The following is a 20,962-nucleotide window of genomic DNA, read 5'->3' as shown; positions in this document are numbered from 1 at the left end:
AAAAATAATAAGCTTTGAAGTAATGGGTTCTTACTGTGATCAAATGTGTGAAACTATTTTGCAGCTTGTACTGTATTGTTTTTCAATAAATTCAGAAAAATACAGATATATTCATACTAATTCATATAAAAAAACCTTAATATAGCTTTATACATTTTCATATAGCTTTCAGGTGCTAAAACAGTACTATACAAATTCCTTTTATATTTCAATAGCAGCATGAAACCTGGTTTGAGGGATATGTAGTAAAACATGCGTATTTTACATAAAATAACTTTTCTCACACTTAGCAACATAATGCAGAAAATACACACCCTACGAATAACTAAAGAAAAAACTACCTTGCCTCTTTCCAACCTCAAAAAAGCCCTTTTTAACCAACAGTCTTGTAGAGCATCAGGCCCCTCATCCTTCTCCACCTTCACCTCATTTCTCTCACAAGCAGAGTTCCTACCCTGACAGCTCACACACTGAGCAGCAGTGCCACCCCAGCCAGTACCCACTTGGCTGGTCTCTCTCTGGTCTTGAGGCTGAAGGTCCAGACATAAGTGGTTCCTCTCAGCTTGGTCTTGTACAGGGGACACTCATAGATGTTACGCGTCTCCTGTCTGTCGTTAGGTACGGCTCGGACTGAGATGACTGGCATGGAGGGGGTTAACTCCTTCAGACGAGCCTCAGTGATCACCCCACCCTGAGTGTCCCATCTTGCACCTATGGGACAAAGAGGGAAAAATGAAGATAAATGAACTAGGATGTATGTGTTCATGAGAAGGAGAGGAGTGTATACCTTGCATGTACAGTCCGTATACGTATGCTCCCTCTCTGGCAGGCTGGTTGAACTCTTCCTTAAATTTCTTAGTCACATCCACAGTCAGGTTCATCTTATCTAATGGCCACTCATTCTTACGAGCCAGAGACTGCATCACCGCTGGAGGGAGAGAGGGTAGTTGAGCAAATCATTCCACTGAACAGAGAATACCAAGAGGCAACTGACAGTTACAACATAAGTTGGTTGGGTATGTTGTTTGTAAGTGTGTAGGGGGATGTGCGTGTATGTTACCTGTTAAGAAGGACTGTGGGTTAAAGAGTCCAGACAGCCAGACGACGGTGGGCAGAGCCAGGTCCTGTGTCCAGCTGTCCAGCTCTCTACAGCGCAGCAACACGTCATTATACCTGGTAAACACACACACACACATAGCAACACATCATCTTAAGTACACGTTGGGACAGTGGGAGAGTACACACAGTGACTCACCACTGGGCCAGGCTGTAAGTGGAGGGGTAGGCCAGTTTGGTCCAGGTGTCTGGGACGTTATCAAAGAACAGAGCTGACTGGATCTGCTCCATCTCTGAGGAGATAGCCAGCTCACCCTTGAAGGAGAAAAAAACATCACTGTTATGAGAGACAACTACCAATTCACCCTTATGTCATCTATCAGTCCTAGTCTAATTTCCCAGCTGACCCCTAGCCCCTAACCCACCTTCAGCCCCAGGTCCAGCTCTTTGAGTGAGCGTCGTATCTCGTAGATGACCGTGTTCATACGTTCACACTCCTGGAAGCAGACGAGGATGTATGGTGATCTCTCAGCAGTCTTAGACGTGATGTCTGACATGTTGTACTCTTCTGGAAGCTTCTCCAACACCTCGTCTAGGATGGTCTTCACCTGCAGGGAGGATGAGGGATGAGTGTGTGTGGGTCCGCTGTATGTGTGTGTCTGCTATGAGTGTGTCTGTTATGAATATGCCTGGTGTGTGTGTGTGTGTGTGTCTCTCACACACACCTTCTCCTCTACGGTCTGTGAAGCCCCCTCTCCCATCACAGAATCAGGGGACTGCAGCTCCAGCAGTGTGTGGAAGAGGTTATCAGAGGTCACCGTCAGAAACTCTATCTCTGCGTTGGGGTGTAGTCCATAATGCACCGGGCTCTCGTGGGGCAGCATCTCATCTACGTAACCATGGTAACCCTGGTAGTCCAGGCTGGAGGGAACCACAAAGCCCGGAGCCAGAGCCAACTTCCTGTCAAACTGGTGGGAAACAGGATGGAAAGGGTGTAGGTTTATTTTTAACACTATCATCACAATCGTAACACACACACACACCTGGTTGGGCTGCATATATTCCTCCAGGTAGGTTCTACAGAGTCTTCTGTCCCAGTCGTCTGTGATGTGACCTCCATACATGATCTCTCCAAACAGATAGCGCAAGTCCTCCCACGGCACCTAAACATGCGCAAGCACACACACGCACACACAAAATACATGAACAATGACTCATCATCATCATCAATATAAACATCATCAATCATCAATACAGTCATGATCATCACCATCCTGATCACTATAACACGGTAAACAGTTACCTGTGAGATGGCCTCCAGGTAGTTGCAGAGCACGTTGACAGAGATGGTGAGGTCTCCAGTGTTAAAGGGGTATTTCCTGTTCCAACCCTGAGGTCCGAACTTACGCCTCTCAGCCACACAGGCATGAAAATAACACAGAGAGAACAGGATGGTCTTAAACGCCTGCTCTCTACTGCACTGATCCAATATGTCCTACAGAGACATAGACAGAGAGAGAGAGAGCGAGAGAGAGAGCGCGAGGGTGGTTGTGGAAGGAGTTTGTGAGATATTGATAATATACAGTTGAAGTCGGAAGTTTACATACACTTAGGTTGGAGACATTAAAACTAGTTTTTCAACCACTCCCATTTCCTTTTAACAAACTATAGTTTTGGCAAGTCGGTTAGGACTTCTAATATGTGCATGACACAAGTAATTTTTCCAACAATTGTTTACAGACAGATTATTTCACTTATAATTCACTGTATCACAATTCCAGTGGGTCAGAAGTTTACATATACTAAGTTGACTGTGCCTTTAAACAGCTTGGAAAATTCCAGAAAATGATGTCATGGCTTTAGAAGCTTCTGATAGGCTAATTGACATCATTTGAGTCAATTGGAGGTGTACCTGTTGATGTATTTCAAGGCCTACCTTCAAACTCAGTGCCTCTTTGCTTGAAATCGTGGGAAAATCAAAGGAAATCAGCCAAGACCTCAGAATAAAAATTATAGACCTCCACAAGTCTGGTTCATCCTTGGGAGCAATTTCCAAATGCCTAAAGGTGCCACGTTAATCTGTACAAACAATAGTACGCAAGTATAAACACCATGGGACCACGCAGCTGTCATACCGCTCAGGAAGAAGACGCGTTTTGTCTCCTAGAGATGAATGTACTTTGGTGCAAAAAGTGCAAATCAATCCCAGAACAACAGCAAAGGACCTTGTGAAGATGCTGGAGGAAACAGGTACAAAAGTATTGTGGTAAACAAGACCGAGCTTTTGCTGGTAATGCTGTAGTGATAAGAAGATCCGCCGACACTGTACTCTGTTTTCAAAGGTTTATTATAACAAAGGTTCCAGCATCAGAATTTGACAGATTCTGCAGATATCTGTGAGACAGCACAGCCAATCAGTAATTTGCTATTCTCCCCTTCTATTGTTCAAGACATGATTTTATACAATTTATGACGTAATATGGTGTGATCCTAAAAACCAATCCCTGGTCTTTTCTACCTTACTCCCCATATCATCTTTCCATAAGTAATGATTTCCAGATGTTTCCAGCACTGTAGAATAGAGTTACATCATTTTGCCACATCAGCAAAATCTTAGACTCTTAAGATACTACATATTTCCCCCCTTCGAGACTAATTAAGTCTCGAAAACAAAAAGAATAGGATTATGACAAACAACAATTCTTGCTCTTGAGTAACTTTAACAATAAACCAAAATTAATGGAGATTAAACACATGTTTATATAGACACATGTTTGTATGTAGTGTAAATACATTATTATGGAGTGTAAATAAATTGTCATGGAGTGTAAATGAATTGTCATGGAGTGTAAATGAATTGTCATGGAGTGTAAATGAATTGTCATGGAGTGTAAGAGCGAAAAACCTGTCTGGCAGCTTTCATTCCAAATATCCATCAGTCAGTCAAGACAGGAAAATTCTCTCACGGCCCCTCTGCCCTAGGCGACCACCTAAGTACTCCAGATCAATTCACACATCTTCATGAATACATTTTAAGCTATGATGCAATTGAATACATATGAAAACCCCAGCAAACAAAATACAATCAAAATGTCCACATTCAGGCTGGTCGACCCATCGGACCCTCCTGTGGATTCTCTCTTTCCTTGCCTAGACCCCATATCCCTAAACTTCAACGAAATAAACAAAAACATCTGAGGTCCCCACATGTACCCAACACAGAAAACATAATTATTCAAAAATTAATACAGAAAGAATATAACACTGGAATATAGTCCACTACACTTCATCCCCTCCACAGTGTCGTCTTTCAATGCGACGTTGATGATGGAATCGGAACATTTCCACTCCTTCCTTGTTCCACTTCCTCCAGTCCATTCATATTGTCCATGTTTGAGTATTTGAGTCCCTCTACATATTCCCCCATATGCTTCTGGAAGAAAAGAAAATACCAAACAGTATCTTTTGCAAAACAACACATGCAAATTAAAACATCAATGTCAACTAAAATTGATATATAAAATTAGATATAAAATGAATGACATTCCATTTCCCCCCTTTGATTCATCACAATAATATAATCGTCCCACAATCAGATATTCCTAATTTCCTAGAGTTATTTCAACCCTAGTTTTCATAACATTTTAGTCTGACTTTTTCAAATTTTTATTTTTCTCTAATTTTTCAAAAATCCATTTCACTGATTTATTCACAAAACTCTTTCCCATTTTCTGAGGATATTAAATCGGGAAATTCCCACCTGCTTATGACTTCTTTACACAAGAACTTTGCAACCGACTGAGCATATTTTAACTTAGTTGAACATCTTATGCACCTCTTGGTATATGAATGTAACCAAGAATAACAGTCACACATTATTTTTCAGACAGATTGTGCACCTGCCTATGACATAGTCAATCTATTCAAGAAAATATGGTTCCCAAAAACCATACTCCTTTGTGATTTTTATCCTAATCTCCCCTTTACAACATAAACTAACCCATAGCTTACTAAATCATCATGGTTTCTCCAAAACAATATTTGATTGCTACTCTAACGATTTTTCTATTGTCTTCAAAACACTTGCTTTCGAAAGTCCTTAAATTTCTGGTTCAATCCCTTGGATTGCTTCATCTTTCAATGGATACTGATTCTTCCAAGGAGGTCTGCCTCCTCAACTTTCACCTCAATTGAGCTGATTTCACAAATCCAATATCAGTCCTACTTTAATATCTCAAACATTCTTGAACTTTTTCAACATCTCTTCTTCCATAGATTCTCAATTCATCTTCACACTTCAAATAGATTCATTTATCTTCCATACAGCTTATGACTCTCCTTGTCCTTGAGGCAAAATCATCATTTTCAGAAATCGTGATCTTCACTCCTCCAAATCCTTCTCCTAATTTAGTTGATTTGACATAGTGAGATGTGTAACCTCTTCAGGCTGAACACAGATAAAAGCCTTTCTGCTATCCATCATCACTTCCCATAGTCCATTGTTTATTTTCACTTCATTTGTTGGATCTTTTCCCCTAACTGGTGCTACCAACTGAAAACTCCTTTCGGATCTTCTAGGCACCTCTAGAGTCCTTGCTCCTTATAGGGTTCACCTGGAGGACAGGTGATCTTCACTTGCTCCTGTATCTTCCTCTGAAATTCTTTCTTTCCAGAAACTATCTATGGATATGAAACAACTTGTACCACTAGTTGTGGCTGGTACAGTTGCATTTGACCTTGTTCAGTTGAAGCTGTAGCAGTAATTGTTGATTTGGTTCACACTGATTCTGCATAACCAAAGCTTCTCTTCTCCTTCTTCTTCTCCAGTTGTATTTGATTGAGTTTTCTGAGAGTTTCTTGGTCCTGTTCTTTCTGGTTGTGTTCCTTTTTCCGGTACAGATCCACTTGATGGGCTATATGATCTGTATAGACACCTTTTGTCATGCTCCCAAGTCCAACCACTTCTGCCAGTTTGCTCCTTACCGGTAAGGGCAGTCCCATCTGTAGTTTAGCTCTCAAGATTGACTGCTCAATTTGACTCACATCTGGATCATTTCCGGTAATATTTCTCCACACTTGATGAACTCTTGACACGTAGGCTCTCGGATTTTCTTGTTGTCCTAGTGGGTCAATCAGAATGTTGTCAGGATGCACATTTGTTGGAAACGTATCTTTCAGTGCTCTCCACAGCCGATTCCTGCTTGCAGCCAACAATTCAGGATCATTCACAGCAGTTCCCACGTATCTATGAAGTCCAGCTCTCTGAAAAATTTCTTCCATACCTGGAATTCCAAGGAGATTAGCCAAAAGTCTCTTAATGTCTCCTATGGCAGACTGTGTTCCCACCGTAATTTCTTCCAACTTTGAAATCCAAGGATATGCTCCATCTTGAAGAGTAGGCAGCTTCTCAAGTATATCTGACATATCGGTGTTCTGCAAAGGCTTATATTCTAGGTTTTGTCCTCGAATGATCACCGGCATAATTTTCTTACTAGTGCCATCTTTCCTTGGCCTCAATGTATATCTCTTCTCAGATTCTTGGGATTCTTTCCTCAGCAGCTTCTTCTCCTTTGTCTTCAGCTTCTTGAGTTGTTCTTCCAGTTCTTTTACTTCTTCTAAGTTATTGGCCTTATACAGGTATGATACGCATCGGTCTATATCTCTTTCTATTTCTTCTGTGTTAGTCATTGGAGGATAAAATCCTCTTGAACATGAAGCACCTTTAGTCTCCAAATCTTCATCGCTGTCTCCATCTTCATTTTCATCAGGGCTTGAATCGCTTGTATTCTTCTTCTTCCAACTTCCATCACCCCTTCTTTCCGCTCTGGCCAACCTCTGTCTGATGACAGGGTCATATCCACCCATGATCTCTTCTGAATCACTCTGATCATCATCATCATCATCATCATCAAGTTCCATCCTCCTTGACCTCACTCTACCCTTAGTTTCCAGACATCTCGTTTTGTTCCTGCTTTTGGAGTTTGGATTCATCTTTATGGTCGTTTCTGCTTGTCCCCTCTCTATTATTTGTTCATCTTCATCTCTGATGCAATAGTCACATTCCTGAATGATCACTGGAAGCTGAGGATAAACGTCCTTAAACTTGGCTTCTTTCTCATAAGGTGGGGGTGTTTTTGCTGAATCCATATATGAGAAAGGTGTATTGACTTCTGCAATCAGTTTTTCTGTCACCTTCACCTCTTTTGCCATTTTCTCTGCACCTCTGTCTCTCTTATCTTTTGTGTCTTTTATCAGTTTTTGTCCTTCATTTTCAAAAAGCTTAAGAACACCCAGCTCTCTTTGTCTTTTTTCTTTACGAAGTTTTCCTTTCTTCCCCTTCTTTTGATCTGCCTTATACGTGGATACAAGCACTTGCATTATCTTGATGACGTCTGGATTAAGTGTGCCTTCCAATGGCCATGGTTGTTCAATGTCAGGCCAACGTTTATTCCATTTTTCAGATAATTTTGCTATACCATTAACTAGAGGATTACTATTCTGTACTACATGAAGAGGAGTAATTGCTTTTGTAGTTTTGGTGTCCTTTTTCCCCATTGTAATGACTATGTTATGTGTTTCCCTCTAGTTTCCCTCCTTTTTTTTTTTTTTTTTTCTTTTTTTTAATTAAAAAATAATTAATCAATTAATCCAATCAATCAATTAACCAATTCAAATCAATACATCAATCAACCAATTCAATCAATCAATCAATCAATAAATTCAACCAAACAATTAATCAAATCAATCAATGAATTACTAATCAATCAATCAATCAATTAATGAAATCAATCAACCAATCAACCAATCAAATCAATCAATCAAATCAATCAACTAATCAATCAAATCAATCAATGAATTACTAATCAATCAAATCAATCAATTACTAATGAAATCAATCAATCAATTAATCAAATCAATCAACCAATCAACCAATCAAATCAATCAATCAAATCAATCAACGAATTACAAATCAATCAATCAATCCGATCCATCAACAAATTTAGCCAATCAATCAATCTGATCAATTAAACAAGCAATCAATAAATTAACCAAATCAATCAATCAATCAATCCAATCAATCAATCAATTATTAATCAACAAATAATCAATCAACAAATCAAATCAATAAATCAATCAACTAACTTAATCAAATCAATGAATCAATTAACTAATCCAATCAAGTCAATCAATCAATCACCAATCAGTCAATCAAATACTTATTCTGTGAATTTTATTTTACCAAATGATTGATTAGTGGCAATCTTACCACATCCGATGAGGAAGAGTAAAGGAAAGTAGTCAACTTCAGAGCAATCCAAAAATAAAAGATCTGTAATCCAGCAACACTAGAGCACTCACGACCCAATTACTTAATAAGTACCTAATTACTTTAATTTTACAGAATAATGTTAATGCTGGATTTCCAAGACAACTCTAATCAAAACAAGTCATTCACGGAAACTGTAATGTGCAATTATCAATTACATAAATTCATCAGTCTGTTGCCAAGCTCTTGCGAAATGGTCACAACATGAAATATTCTATGTAAACACAATGTATCAATTATATCCTGTAAGGGAAAGTAGATTTGTGAATAATAACAGCACTGGCCTTGATTTGGACTGGGTTGCCGTCTCTGATGTCAGTTGATGTCAGCCCCTCCTCTCTCTCTCTCTCTCTCTGTCTCCTCCTTCTCGTCTCTCGTATGACAGAAGGACAAAAGGACAAGCAAGAATTTAGTTCATCATTATTTATATATATATATATTTTCTTTTCACATTCACGCTAAGAAATAAGCAAACAGCTTAACTCAGGAATATTATAAATAGCTCAATAACATTTTATTGTATTCATTTATTTTATTATTATTATTTTTAATCCGTCAATATATCTCTCATTCACCAACTCAACCGATTATCAACCAAACAGTTTTACAGTCAAGCAATAGTTAATTCAAAAGAAGATTTCACTTGTGTGCAAAATTCCCCCTCCCGTTTTCTTTTTTGGCTGCACTGAAGTGGACTCTCCCAATCAGTTCAGTGCAGGGGAGTGGCTAAAGTCATAAATCCTACGCGTGCGCAGTTCAGTCACCAATGTGATTTCAGAGTGTAAGGATCTATAAACAGACCCGCTGTTGCTCCGGTCTCTCCTCCCATAGACAATAACAAGACTCTACAGAACACACAAACAAACACGAAACACACAGAACACAAATCCCACTTCCAAGTTATGTTATCTTCCACTTATCCTAGTTTGCAGATTGATAGTTATGCTGTTATCAATTACAAAACATCTCTATACACTTTTAAAAAGTCCTCCCTGTAGGGTCATGCTATTCTAATAGTTAATGAACATTCTCCTTCTATAGAGAATCATAAGGTTTGACCTTAACTAACATATTTCCTTACAAAAGAGTATAGCTCCTGTAGTCAGTGCCTTAGTCGACACACATCTGGAAGTAATCAGAGACCTCTCCACGTACACACATGTAGCAGCATTCTCTCTGTCTCACACACACACACACACAGAGACATATAGGATCCATTTATACAGAGCAAGCTTGCTTATCGCCGTTCCTATTTCTTTTATATTCCTTTTGCTAAATTTCTGCTACCTTAAGTTGCCGACATTAAATGAGAGGTCACATTGGACATACAATCCGTCAACCATATTCCAAGAGGTAACATACAATTTAATATATGTCGTACAAACTCACTGTTCCCAGAACAGACCCGAGAGTCAATCTAACAACTCTCCAAGGTTTTACGGCCATCATATGGATGCCTTGGTCTCAAGGGCTTGCTTAAATTAACGGCGCCCTAAAAGTATACTGTTAACTCATTTCAAACGTTATCCTCTAAGTCTTTCCTTGGACACTCCTTGCACTTTTATTCAAGCCAAAACATCGGTGTCCTGTCACACTCCCCACCTTTTGCGTTGTTCTCAACGAAAACTAATTTAGAAAATTTAGAACGGAATTCCTATCACACAGCAAAAAAGAACCAGCAAAATGCACGCATAAGTAATTTAACGGTACATCTTGAACGCACACACTCTGGACTCACAAAACGCCCAACGCCCAATGATTTAGTGATAAAAAGCTCACCTTTTTTGTTTTTTGCCGGCTTCTTTGAGCGGTAGTCACTTTGTAGCCCAGGAATGGAATGCAAAGAAAAGACGTAACACGCCCCAAAAAGAATAAAAATAAAATAAAACTACCTCGTCGCCATTAAATGTGGTAAACAAGACCGAGCTTTTGCTGGTAATGCTGTAGTGATAAGAAGATCCGCCGACACTGTACTCTGTTTTCAAAGGTTTATTATAACAAAGGTTCCAGCATCAGAATTTGACAGATTCTGCAGATATCTGTGAGACAGCACAGCCAATCAGTAATTTGCTATTCTCCCCTTCTATTGTTCAAGACATGATTTTATATAATTGATGACGTAATATGGTGTGATCCTAAAAACCAATCCCTGGTCTTTTCTACCTTACTCCCCATATCATCTTTCCATAAGTAATGATTTCCAGATGTTTCCAGCACTGTAGAATAGAGTTACATCATTTTGCCACATCAGCAAAATCTTAGACTCTTAAGATACTACAGTATCTATATCCACAGTAAAACGAGTCCTATATCGACATAACCTTAAAGGCCGCGCAGCAAGGAAGAAGCCACTGCTCCAAAACCGCCATAAAAAACCCAGACTATGGTTTGCAACTGCACATGGGGACAAAGATTGTACTTTTTGAGAAATGTCCTCTGGTCTGATGAAACAAAAATAGAACTGTTTGGCCATAATGACCATCGTTATGTTTGGAGGAAAAAGGGGGACCTTGCAAGCCGAAGAACACCATCCCAACCGTGAAGCACGGAGGTGGCAGCATCATGCTGTGGGGGTGCTTTGCTGCAGGAGGGACTGGTGCACTTCACAAAATAGATGGCATCATGAGGAAGGAAAATTATGTGGATATATTGAAGCAACATCTCAAGACATCAGTCAGGAAGTTAAAGTTTGGTCACAAATGAGTCTTCCAAATGGACAATGACCCCAAGCGTACTTACAAAGTTGTGGCAAAATGGCTTAAGGACAACAAAGTCAAGGTATTGGAGTGGCCATCACAAAGCCCTGACATCAATCCTATAGAAAATGTGTGGGCAGAACTGAAAAAGCGTGTGCGAGCAAGGAGGCCTACAAACCTGACTCAGTTACACCAGCTCTGTCAGGAGGAATGGGCCAAAATTCACCCAACTTATTATGGGAAGCTTGTGGAAGGCTACCCGAAACGTTTGACCCAAGTTAAACAATTTAAAGGCAATGCTACCAAATACTAATTGAGTGTATGTAAACTTCTGACCCACTGGGAATGTGATGAAAGAAATAAAAGCTGAAATAAATCATTCTCTCTACAATTATTCTGACATTCTTAAAATAAAGTGGTGATCCTAACTGACCTAAAACAGGGAATTTTTACTAGGATTAAATGTCAGGAATTGTGAAAAACTTAGTTTAAATGTATTTGGCTAAGGTGTATGTAAACTTCCGACTTCAACTGTATTAGGACAGCAGTTAGGGATGGGGAGGTACTTGAATATTCAAACCGAGCTTAGGCTAGAATTGGATCAACTGTTGTAAGTATTTCTATTCTTAACACATTCTTGCACACAAGGATATACCATGATATATATATATACACAGTTCCAGTCAAAAGTTTGGACACACCTACTCATTCCAGGGTTTTTCTTTATTTTTACTATTTTCTACATTGTAGAATAATAGTGAAGACATCAAAACTATGAAATAACACATATGGAATCATGTAGTAACCAAAAAAGTGTTATAAAATATATTTTGATTTGTTTATTTGAGATTCTTCAAAGAAACCACCCTTTGCCTTGACAGCTTTGCACACTCTTGGCATTCTCTCAATCAGCTTCATGGGGTAGTCATCTGGAATGCATTTCAATTAACAGCTGTGCCTTCTTAAAAGTTAATTTGTGGAATTTCTTCCCTTCTTAATGTGTTTGAGCCAATCAGTTGTGTTGTGACAAGGTAGGGGTGGTATACAGAAGATAGCCCTATTTGATAAAAGACCAAATCCATATTATGGCAAGAACAGCTCAAATAATCAAAGAGAAATGGCAGTCCATCATTACTTTAAGACATGAAGGTCAGTCAATACGGAAAACTTCAACAACTTTGAAAGTTTCTTCAAGTGCAGTCGCAAAAACCATCAAGTGCTATGATGAAACTGGCTCTCATGAGGACTGCCACAGGAATGGAAGACCCAGAGTTACCTCTGCTGCAGAGGATAAGTTAAATAGAGTTACCAGCCTCAGAAATTGCAGACCAAATAAATGCTTCACATAGTTCAAGTAACAGACACATCTCAACATCAACTGTTCAGAGGAGACTGTGTGAATCAGGCCTTCGTGGTCGATTTGCTGCAAAGAAAGCACTACTAAAGGACACCAATAATTAGAAGAGACTTGCTTGGGCAAAGAAACACGAGCAGTGGACATTAGACCGATGGAAATGTGTCCTTTGGTCTGGAGTCCAAATTGAAGATGTATGGTTCCAACTGCCGTGTCTTTGTGAGACGTGGTGTGGGTGAACGGATGATCTCCGCATGTGTATTTCCCAGCGTAAAGCATGTAGGAGGAGGTGTTATGGTGTGGGGGTGCTTTGCTGGTGACACTGTCTGTGATTTATTTAGAATTCAAGGCACACTTAACCAGCATGGCTACCTCAACATTCTGCAGCGATACACCATCCCATCTGGTTTGGGCTTAGTGGAACTATAATTTGTTTTTCAACAGGACAATGAACCAACACACCTCCAGCCTGTGGAAGGACTATTTTACCACGAATGAGAGTGCTGCATCAGATGACCTTGCCTCCACAATCCCCCGACCTCAACCCAATTGAGATGGTTTGGGATGAGTCGGACCACAGAGTGAAGGAAAAGCAGACAACAGGTGCTCAGCATATGTGGGAACTCCTTCAAGACTGTTGGAAAAGCATTCTAGGTGAAGCCAGTAGTGTGCAAAGCTGTCATCAAGGCAACTGATTTTTTAATGTTTTAATTTCACCTTTATTTAACCAGGTAAGCCAGTTGAGAACAAGTTCTCATTTACAACTGCCACCTGGCCAAGATAAAGCAAAGCAGTGCAATAAAAACAACAACACAGAGTTACATATGGGGTAAAACAAAACATAAAGTCAAAAATACTACAGAAAATATATACAGTGTGTGCAAATGTAGAAAGTTATGGAGGTAAGGCAATAAATAGGCCATAGTGCAAAATAATTACAATTAGTATTAACACTGGAATGATAGATGTACAAGAGATAATGTGCAAATAGAGATACTGGGGTGTAAATTAGCAAAATAAATAACAATATGGGGATGAGGAAGTTGGGTGGGCTAATTTCAGAAGGGCTGTGTACAGGTGCAGTGATCAGTAAGGTGGTCTGACAACTGATGCTTAAAGTTAGATAAGTTAGATAAGTCTCCAGCTTCAGAGATTAGGATAAGCTAAGATAAGGAGGGGATTTGCCTAGAAGTGATTTATAGATGGCCTGGAGCCAGTGGGTTTGCCAACGAATATGTAGTGTGGACCAGCCAACAAGAGCATACAGGTCGCAGTGGTGGGTAGTATATGGGACTTTGGGCGGGTGAAGAGCATGCATTTCATTTTACTTGTGTTTAAGAGCAGTTGGAGGCTATGGAAGTTGTGTTGTATGGCATTGAAGCTCGTTTGGAGGTTTGTTAACACAGTGTCCAATGAAGGGCCAGATGTATACAAAATGGTGTCGTCTGCCTAGAGGTGGATCTGAGAATCACCAGCAGCAAGAGCGGTGTTTGAAGAATCTCAAATATAAAATATATTTTTATGTGTTTAATACTTTTTTGGTTACTACATGATTCCATATGTGTTATTTCATAGTTTTGATGTCTTCACTATTATTCTACAATGTAGAAAAACCCTTGAATGAGTAAGTGTGTCCAAACCTTTAACTGGTACGGTATACAGTGGGGAGAACAAGTATTTGATACACTGCCGATTTTGCAGGTTTTCCTACTTACAAAGCATGTAGAGGTCTGTAATTTTTATCATAGGTACACTTCAACTGTGAGAGACGGAATCTAAAACAAAAATCCAGAAAATCACATTGTATGATTTTTAAGTAATTAATTTGCATTTTATTGCATGACATAAGTATTTGATACATCAGAAAAGCAGAACTTAATATTTGGTACAGAAACCTTTGTTTGCAATTACAGAGATCATACGTTTCCTGTAGGTCTTGACCAGGTTTGCACACACTGTAGCAGGGATTTTGGCCAACTCCTCCATACAGACCTTCTCCAGATCCTTCAGGTTCCGGGGCTGTCGCTGGGCAATACGGACTTTCAGCTCCCTCCAAAGATTTTCTATTGGGTTCAGGTCTGGAGACTGGCTAGGCCACTCCAGGACCTTGAGATGCTTCTTACGGAGCCACTCCTTAGTTGCCCTGGCTGTGTGTTTCGGGTCGTTGTCATGCTGGAAGACCCAGCCACGAACCATCTTCAATGCTCTTACTGAGGGAAGGAGGTTGTTGGCCAAGATCTTGCGATACATGGCACCATCCATCCTCCCCTCAATACGGTGCAGTCGTCCTGTCCCCTTTGCAGAAAAGCATCCCCAAAGAATGATGTTTCCACCTCCATGCTTCACGGTTGGGATGGTGTTCTTGGAGTTGTACTCATCCTTCTTCTTCCTCTAAACATGGCGAGTGGAGTTTAGACCAAAAAGCTCTATTTTTGTCTCATCAGACCACATGACCTTCTCCCATTCCTCCTCTGGATCATCCAGATGGTCATTGGCAAACTTCAGACGGCCTGGACATGCGCTGGCTTGAGCAGGGGGACCTTGCGTGCGCTGCAGGATTTGAATCCATGACGGCGTAGTGTGTTACTAATGGTTTTCTTTGAGACTGTGGTCCCAGCTCTCTTCAGGTCATTGACCAGGTCCTGCCGTGTAGTTCTGGGCTGATCCCTCACCTTCCTCATGATCATTGATTCCCCACGAGGTGAGATCTTGCATGGAGCCCCAGACCGAGGGTGATTGACCGTCATCTTGAACTTCTTCCATTTTCTAATAATTGCGCCAACAGTTGTTGCCTTCTCACCAAGCTGCTTGCCTATTGTCCTGTAGCCCATCCCAGCCTTGTGCAGGTCTACAATTTTATCCCTGATGTCCTTACACAGCTCTCTGGTCTTGGCCATTGTGGAGAGGTTGGAGTCTGTTTGATTGAGTGTGTGGACAGGTGTCTTTTATACAGGTAACGAGTTCAAACAGGTGCAGTTAATACAGGTAATGAGTGGAGAACAGGAGGGCTTCTTAAAGAAAAACTAACAGGTCTGTGAGAGCCGGAATTCTTACTGTTTGGTAGGTGATCAAATGCTTATGTCATGCAAAAAAATACAAATGAACTACTTAAAAATCATACAATGTGATTTTCTGGATTTTTGTTTTAGATTCCATCTCTCACAGTTGAAGTGTACCTATGATACAAATTACAGACCTCTACATGCTTTGTAAGTAGGAAAACCTGCAAAATCGGCAGTGTATCAAATACTTGTTCTCCCCACTGTATCTTTTTTTATAACTTTGGAGTGTAGTTTTAGACGTTTTTATTTGAGCTACTGCTGGTTCTTGTGTTGCGTTTTACACGAAAAGGCTATTTAGCCTACTTCTATAACGCATTTTAAGCTAGTCCTTCAGTCAGTCCTGAAGTAGGCCTGTATGCTCTCCACTTCAAATAGCGATTATAGGCGAGCACCTATTTGTCCCTAGGCTAAATGCTCATTATCGGAGTAGATTGCTAAAGTGAAATGACTAACGCACCCTTTAGGGGGAAGAAGAGTCTGGTGGTGAACGAGATAAGCGCGCACCTGACAGAGGTGCCAATTTAATTTGACAGACCATTGAGATCCATGCAAAACACTCGCAGATACATGTTATTCATCCATTGAGGCCAGAAATATAACGCTGTAGCGTAGCAGTCACTCAAAGATTATTTCGTTTTCAACGTATTGATCTAGGCTATAGCAAATATGAGGCAAATTCTATCATGGCGAAAATCTGACTTTATTTATTAGTTTATTTATTTATTTTTGCCAACATCAAACTTAATCTTTCACAAAATCGCCTCTATGACATGCTTCTTTATTATGACGGGGACACACAATTTCAGAACGCTCGATTTCAGAACCTTGGACAATTCCGATGTTCACAACCATAACAGCCTTGAACTCAAAGCACCTGGACAACCCGTCTTTACCGTTCAATTAACGAAGAAAATATTGAATTATCTTTACAATTTTTCACATATCAACTTGAAATCAGTGAGTAATATTTTTGTTTTGCTTTGAAATGTTATATTGCTCATGTTTATGAACACATAACCCTAATGTCTATGCTTAATACTCTTTGATTTAGATTATGTCCCACATGGAACCCTATTTCGTATATATTGCACTACTTTGACCAGACTCCTATAGGCCTTGGTAAAAAGCAGTGCACTATATAGGGAATAGGTTGCCATCTGGGAGACACCCATAGCTGAGCTAGATAGGCCTACTGAACTGATGCCATGCATTTCATTTTGCTAATATTTAAGCATTTTGTTTTCCACAGGCACTATAGACCAATGTCTATCTCACTCCGCGAGAAGGCAGTCCACTTCAAAGATGGGCCGGACACAGTGGGCCACTTCTTTGAAGTCCAGACCCGTAAGAGCGGCAAAGACAAGACCCTGAAGCGCTACTCGCCATGGAGGCGGATTGTGAAGAAGAAGGGCTCCAAGAAGGTGCACCCCCACGAGAACACCAACCAAAACAACATCGCCCATCTGAGTAACGAGAACCTGGAGAAGTCTCAGTCCTCCTCCAACTTGTCCACCCTCACCCTGGAGAAGTCTCAATCCTGTGACAAGCTGTCCACCCAGTACCAGAGCACTCCAGCCATCGCCAACAGCTCCAACAACGCCGCCTCGTCGGTCGAGAAGGCCCCCTTGACCAACTCCAACACGGCCCCCGACACGCTCCAGACGGTGATCGTCCAGGACCTCGACACGCCCAAGAGGCCGGTGATGGTCCACGCTACAACCGGCGAGCTGCTGCGCTGCCTGGGTGAGTTCCTGTGCCGGCGCTGCTACCTGATCCAGGACATGTCTTCCATGGACCCGGAGCTGTGGCTGAGGGTGGTTGACCGTTATATGCTGGACAACCGCTATCAGAACCAGAGCTGCATCAATCCGGCCATGGTGGTCTTCCTCTACATGCTGTGCCGCGAGGCGGTCTCCTCCGAGGTGGCCACCTTGCATGAGCTGCATGCCGTGCTGCTTACTTGCCTCTACACGACCTGCTCCTACATGGGCAACGAGATCTCCTACCCCCTGAGACCCTTCCTGGTGGAGACCTGCAGGCAGACCTTCTGGATCCGCTGCATGTCCATCACCAAGCTGATGAGTGGTAAGATGCTCCAGATGAACACAGACCCTAACTTCTTCTCCCAGATGTTTGCTGACCTGAAGAACGAGAGCCAGAAGGAGGAGAAGAAGAGCCGCCTGCTCAGCGGTGTGTACAGCACTCAGTGAGGGACCTAGGGTAGAGGGGCCAGGGGAGGGGAGGGGCCTACTATAGCCTGACATTTCAAAATGGGAGGGAGGAGGATTGGTTCAGGGAATGGGTAGAGGGTGAGCTTTGATGGGAAAATATGATTTATAGATTTTAAGGGTTAATATGAGGGTTAATTTGGCTTGAAAGAGAACACAAATCGGTAGATATGAATGTGTAGAGGACTGAGGCTGTAGCTTACTATCTACTGTACCAGCTGACTGTCTGACGTGTGCACTGCCTACCACGGGAGGATTGGAGGCACACGAGTGACTGTGCTAGTGCTCACATCACACAGGCTGCAGCCTACCAGCCTACTGTTCTGACTGTGTGAGATGTGCACTTTCTACCACGGGAGGGAAGGAGGCACCCTTGTGTGAGTGGGCTAGTGCTCAGATCATGGTTGAACAGACAAGCTGCAACCCTGCCGCTTTAGACTGTGAAGTGAACACCCATGTTCCCCCACAGCAAGCACAGGACTGGACAGTTCTGGGGGACAGGGGTTCGTTTGAGGACCATTGGTTCTGATGAACTTGAACGAACAGTGTGACTGTTTTGGAATAAAATGCTATATATATTCTCTTAAACATCCAGTGTTGTGTCCTTATTATTTTACAATTGATATTTTCCATGTCATTTTGAGATCTTGGTGGAGATAATACTTTACCAGTGGTGGAAAAAGTACCCAATTCAGTAAAACTTGAGTAAAAGTAAAGAAAATGACTCAAGTAAAAGTGAAAGTCACCCAGTAAAATACTACTTCAGTAAAAGTCTAAAAGTATCTGGTTTTAAATGTACTTAAGTATCAAAAGTGAAAGCAAAGGCTATATATCAAATTCCTTATATTGTGCTAATTGCCTTTATTTTTATTTATTTATGGGAATCCAGGGACACAGTTCAACAATCTTTTACAAACCAGATCAGAGGCAGTAGGGATGCATTTTTCTTAATAAGTACATGAATTTGACCGTTTTGCTGTCCTGCCTGAGCATTAGAAATGTAACGAGCACATATTTTATTTCAGAATGTAGTCAAGTAGAAGTAAAAGTTGTAAAAAATATAAAAACTCAAGTAAAGTACAGATACCTCAAAGTAGTACTTCAAAGTATTTTTACTTAGTTACTTTACACCACTGTACTTTACTAATGATTAGTAAATGTTTTATAAGGGTCTATATTAAACATCTAATAAATTATCCAATAATTCATTTGAAAGTTTATAAATAACTATGTATAGCTTACTAACATTTGCAAATGTAGAAACAGCAATTAGTAAATAGTGAGAACTGTTTATAATAGCCTTATAAATGATCTATTACTGGACATTATTATAAAGTGTGAATCAAACATTTGATGAGATTATTTTGAACAATAATTTCAATTGCCCATTCCTAACACCAGTGGACAGACATACATTAATACACACATTCCTGTACCTGGTCGAAGTTGTCCAGAGCAGCATGAAGGTTGGCATGCATGCCAGTGGGAGGCTCGTTGGTGATCTTGATGGCATTCTCCAGGATGCCCTGAGTGAGGAGAGGAGAACAAACACACTTTTAAATTAGGAAAACACACCGTGTTATTATAAATGCATGTGTGTGTATGTGTGTGTGTGTGTACCTGAGGGATGATGTGCTCCTGTGGTGTGGGGGCAGGCTCAGCACTCATAAACACTCTGTAGTCCTGGTGACTGCCCTCACAGCAGCGTTCCAGAAGCTTCTCCAACGACCCCAGCCAGCGAGCCACCAGGTGTATATTCTGACAGAGATGAAGGAATAAATGAATGAATGGATGAATGGATGAATGGATGAATGGATGAATGGATGGATGAACAAATGTAAGCGCGAACAAACTAATAAATTGATTAATGAAACAATGAATGGATGGAAGGATGGGATGGATGCAATGATGAATGAATGAATTATGTTTTATGTACAGTATATAGCAGGATAGCCATACCTGTAAAATGACCCAGTGTCCCTGCTTAGCAGCCATCTCCATGGCAACCTCAGCCACAGCCTCCTGACCCTGACCCAAAGACACATTGTGGAGTTTCCCCAGGTCTATGGTGAACGCCAACTTCCTGCCTGTTACCATGGAAACAATATTTTCTCAGTGTGTGTGTGTGTCATATTCATGCAGATTTACAGTGATCTTTACATTACAAAATTAGTTGTCTTAGTGTTACCCAGTGACTCCACGTCTTTGAGAGGGTCTACTCCAGGAGACAGGATGAAGAATACAGGCGAGGCAGGTCCACTCTCTCTGAAGGACTTAGCAAACTCTGTCTTCCTCCCCTCTGTATACTTCACCCCCAACTTCTCCTCCACAAAGTTCCTACAGACAGAAAGAGAGTGCGCGAGAGCGAGGGGAGGGTATGTGGAGGGAGATTGATCGTCATTATAATTTGCCAGAGACATATAAAAGATGGGGATGGAGGGAGAGAAGAGGAGAGGGAGAGAAGAGGAGAGGGAGAGAAGACTGAGACTGTGGGAGGAGAGATTGATGGAGAGGTCCAATGTCACCCCTGTGAGTAGCCTACATATTTGCCGGGTTTCAAAGACCATGATGCTTCATTCATAAACATTTTCTATTTGTTTTACAACCTTATTTGAGATTTAGATATTAGAAACAGTCATGTTGTATGGTGTCAAAGCCCCGCATCCCTAGAGTAACAACACATTTATAGTGTGGTTAATGATGACATCTGGGTTGTGTTCAACTGCCCCCCCCCATCTCTTTCTCTCTTTCAGTTCTTCTCCCCCATAGCATCAGGCATCAGCTCGGAGTCGTTCTTCCGTTCTCAGTCTCAGGAGTCCAACAGCGCCAAGATATCCTGCCTTATCAGAACCCTCAGCAACGGAGAGAGGGAGAGGGGGATGGAGGGAGGGATAGACAGGGGGATAGGTGGGTTCCAGTCCATGATTAGGGGCTTCTCAAGCAGTCTTTGGGAGGCGGATGGGGATGGAGGGATAGAGGTAACCTGGGGGGAGAGAAAGAAGGAGAGGGGGACGGAGGGAGGGATAGAAGGGGGTCGGCTGGAGCTAGGGGAAGGGGGGAGGCTACAAATCATGCTAAAGGGGTTCCAGGGTGGGATTGGAGAGGTAGATGGGGAGACAGAGAGGGAGGAGAGGGGATGGGGGGAGACTGGGAGACAAGAGGGATGGAGGGAGGTAACGAAGGAGGAGAGGGTGGTGGAGGGGGGGAGTGTGGAGGGAGGGAGGATGCAGTCAATGTTT

General features: G+C 41.4%; 2 protein-coding genes across 2 annotated transcripts; one reads left to right on the top strand and one right to left on the bottom strand.

The window, feature by feature from the left end:
* Positions 1 to 258: 258 nt before the first annotated feature.
* LOC311146960 (dynein axonemal heavy chain 11-like) lies at positions 259 to 20,143 on the bottom strand (the record flags this gene model as incomplete). The annotated part of the gene is made up of 12 exons (XM_084183571.1): positions 259 to 711; positions 788 to 928; positions 1,061 to 1,173; positions 1,256 to 1,371; positions 1,482 to 1,664; positions 1,782 to 2,024; positions 2,100 to 2,219; positions 2,360 to 2,551; positions 19,160 to 19,249; positions 19,344 to 19,481; positions 19,683 to 19,810; positions 19,912 to 20,143. 12 exons carry the CDS (start codon positions 20,141 to 20,143, stop codon positions 464 to 466), a joined length of 1,944 nt encoding a protein of 647 aa, XP_084039697.1. The 3' UTR covers positions 259 to 463.
* LOC311146547 (cyclin-dependent kinase 5 activator 1-like) lies at positions 16,758 to 17,713 on the top strand (the record flags this gene model as incomplete). The annotated part of the gene is made up of 1 exon (XM_084183063.1): positions 16,758 to 17,713. One exon carries the CDS (start codon positions 16,758 to 16,760, stop codon positions 17,703 to 17,705), a length of 948 nt encoding a protein of 315 aa, XP_084039189.1. The 3' UTR covers positions 17,706 to 17,713.
* Positions 20,144 to 20,962: the final 819 nt, after the last annotated feature.

This window comes from Coregonus lavaretus (genome assembly GCF_964263955.1).
Source record: "Coregonus lavaretus genome assembly, chromosome: 19".
Lineage (NCBI taxonomy): Eukaryota > Metazoa > Chordata > Actinopteri > Salmoniformes > Salmonidae > Coregonus > Coregonus lavaretus.
Note: the sequence above shows the minus strand (reverse complement) of the source record. Positions and strands in the feature narration are given on the sequence as shown.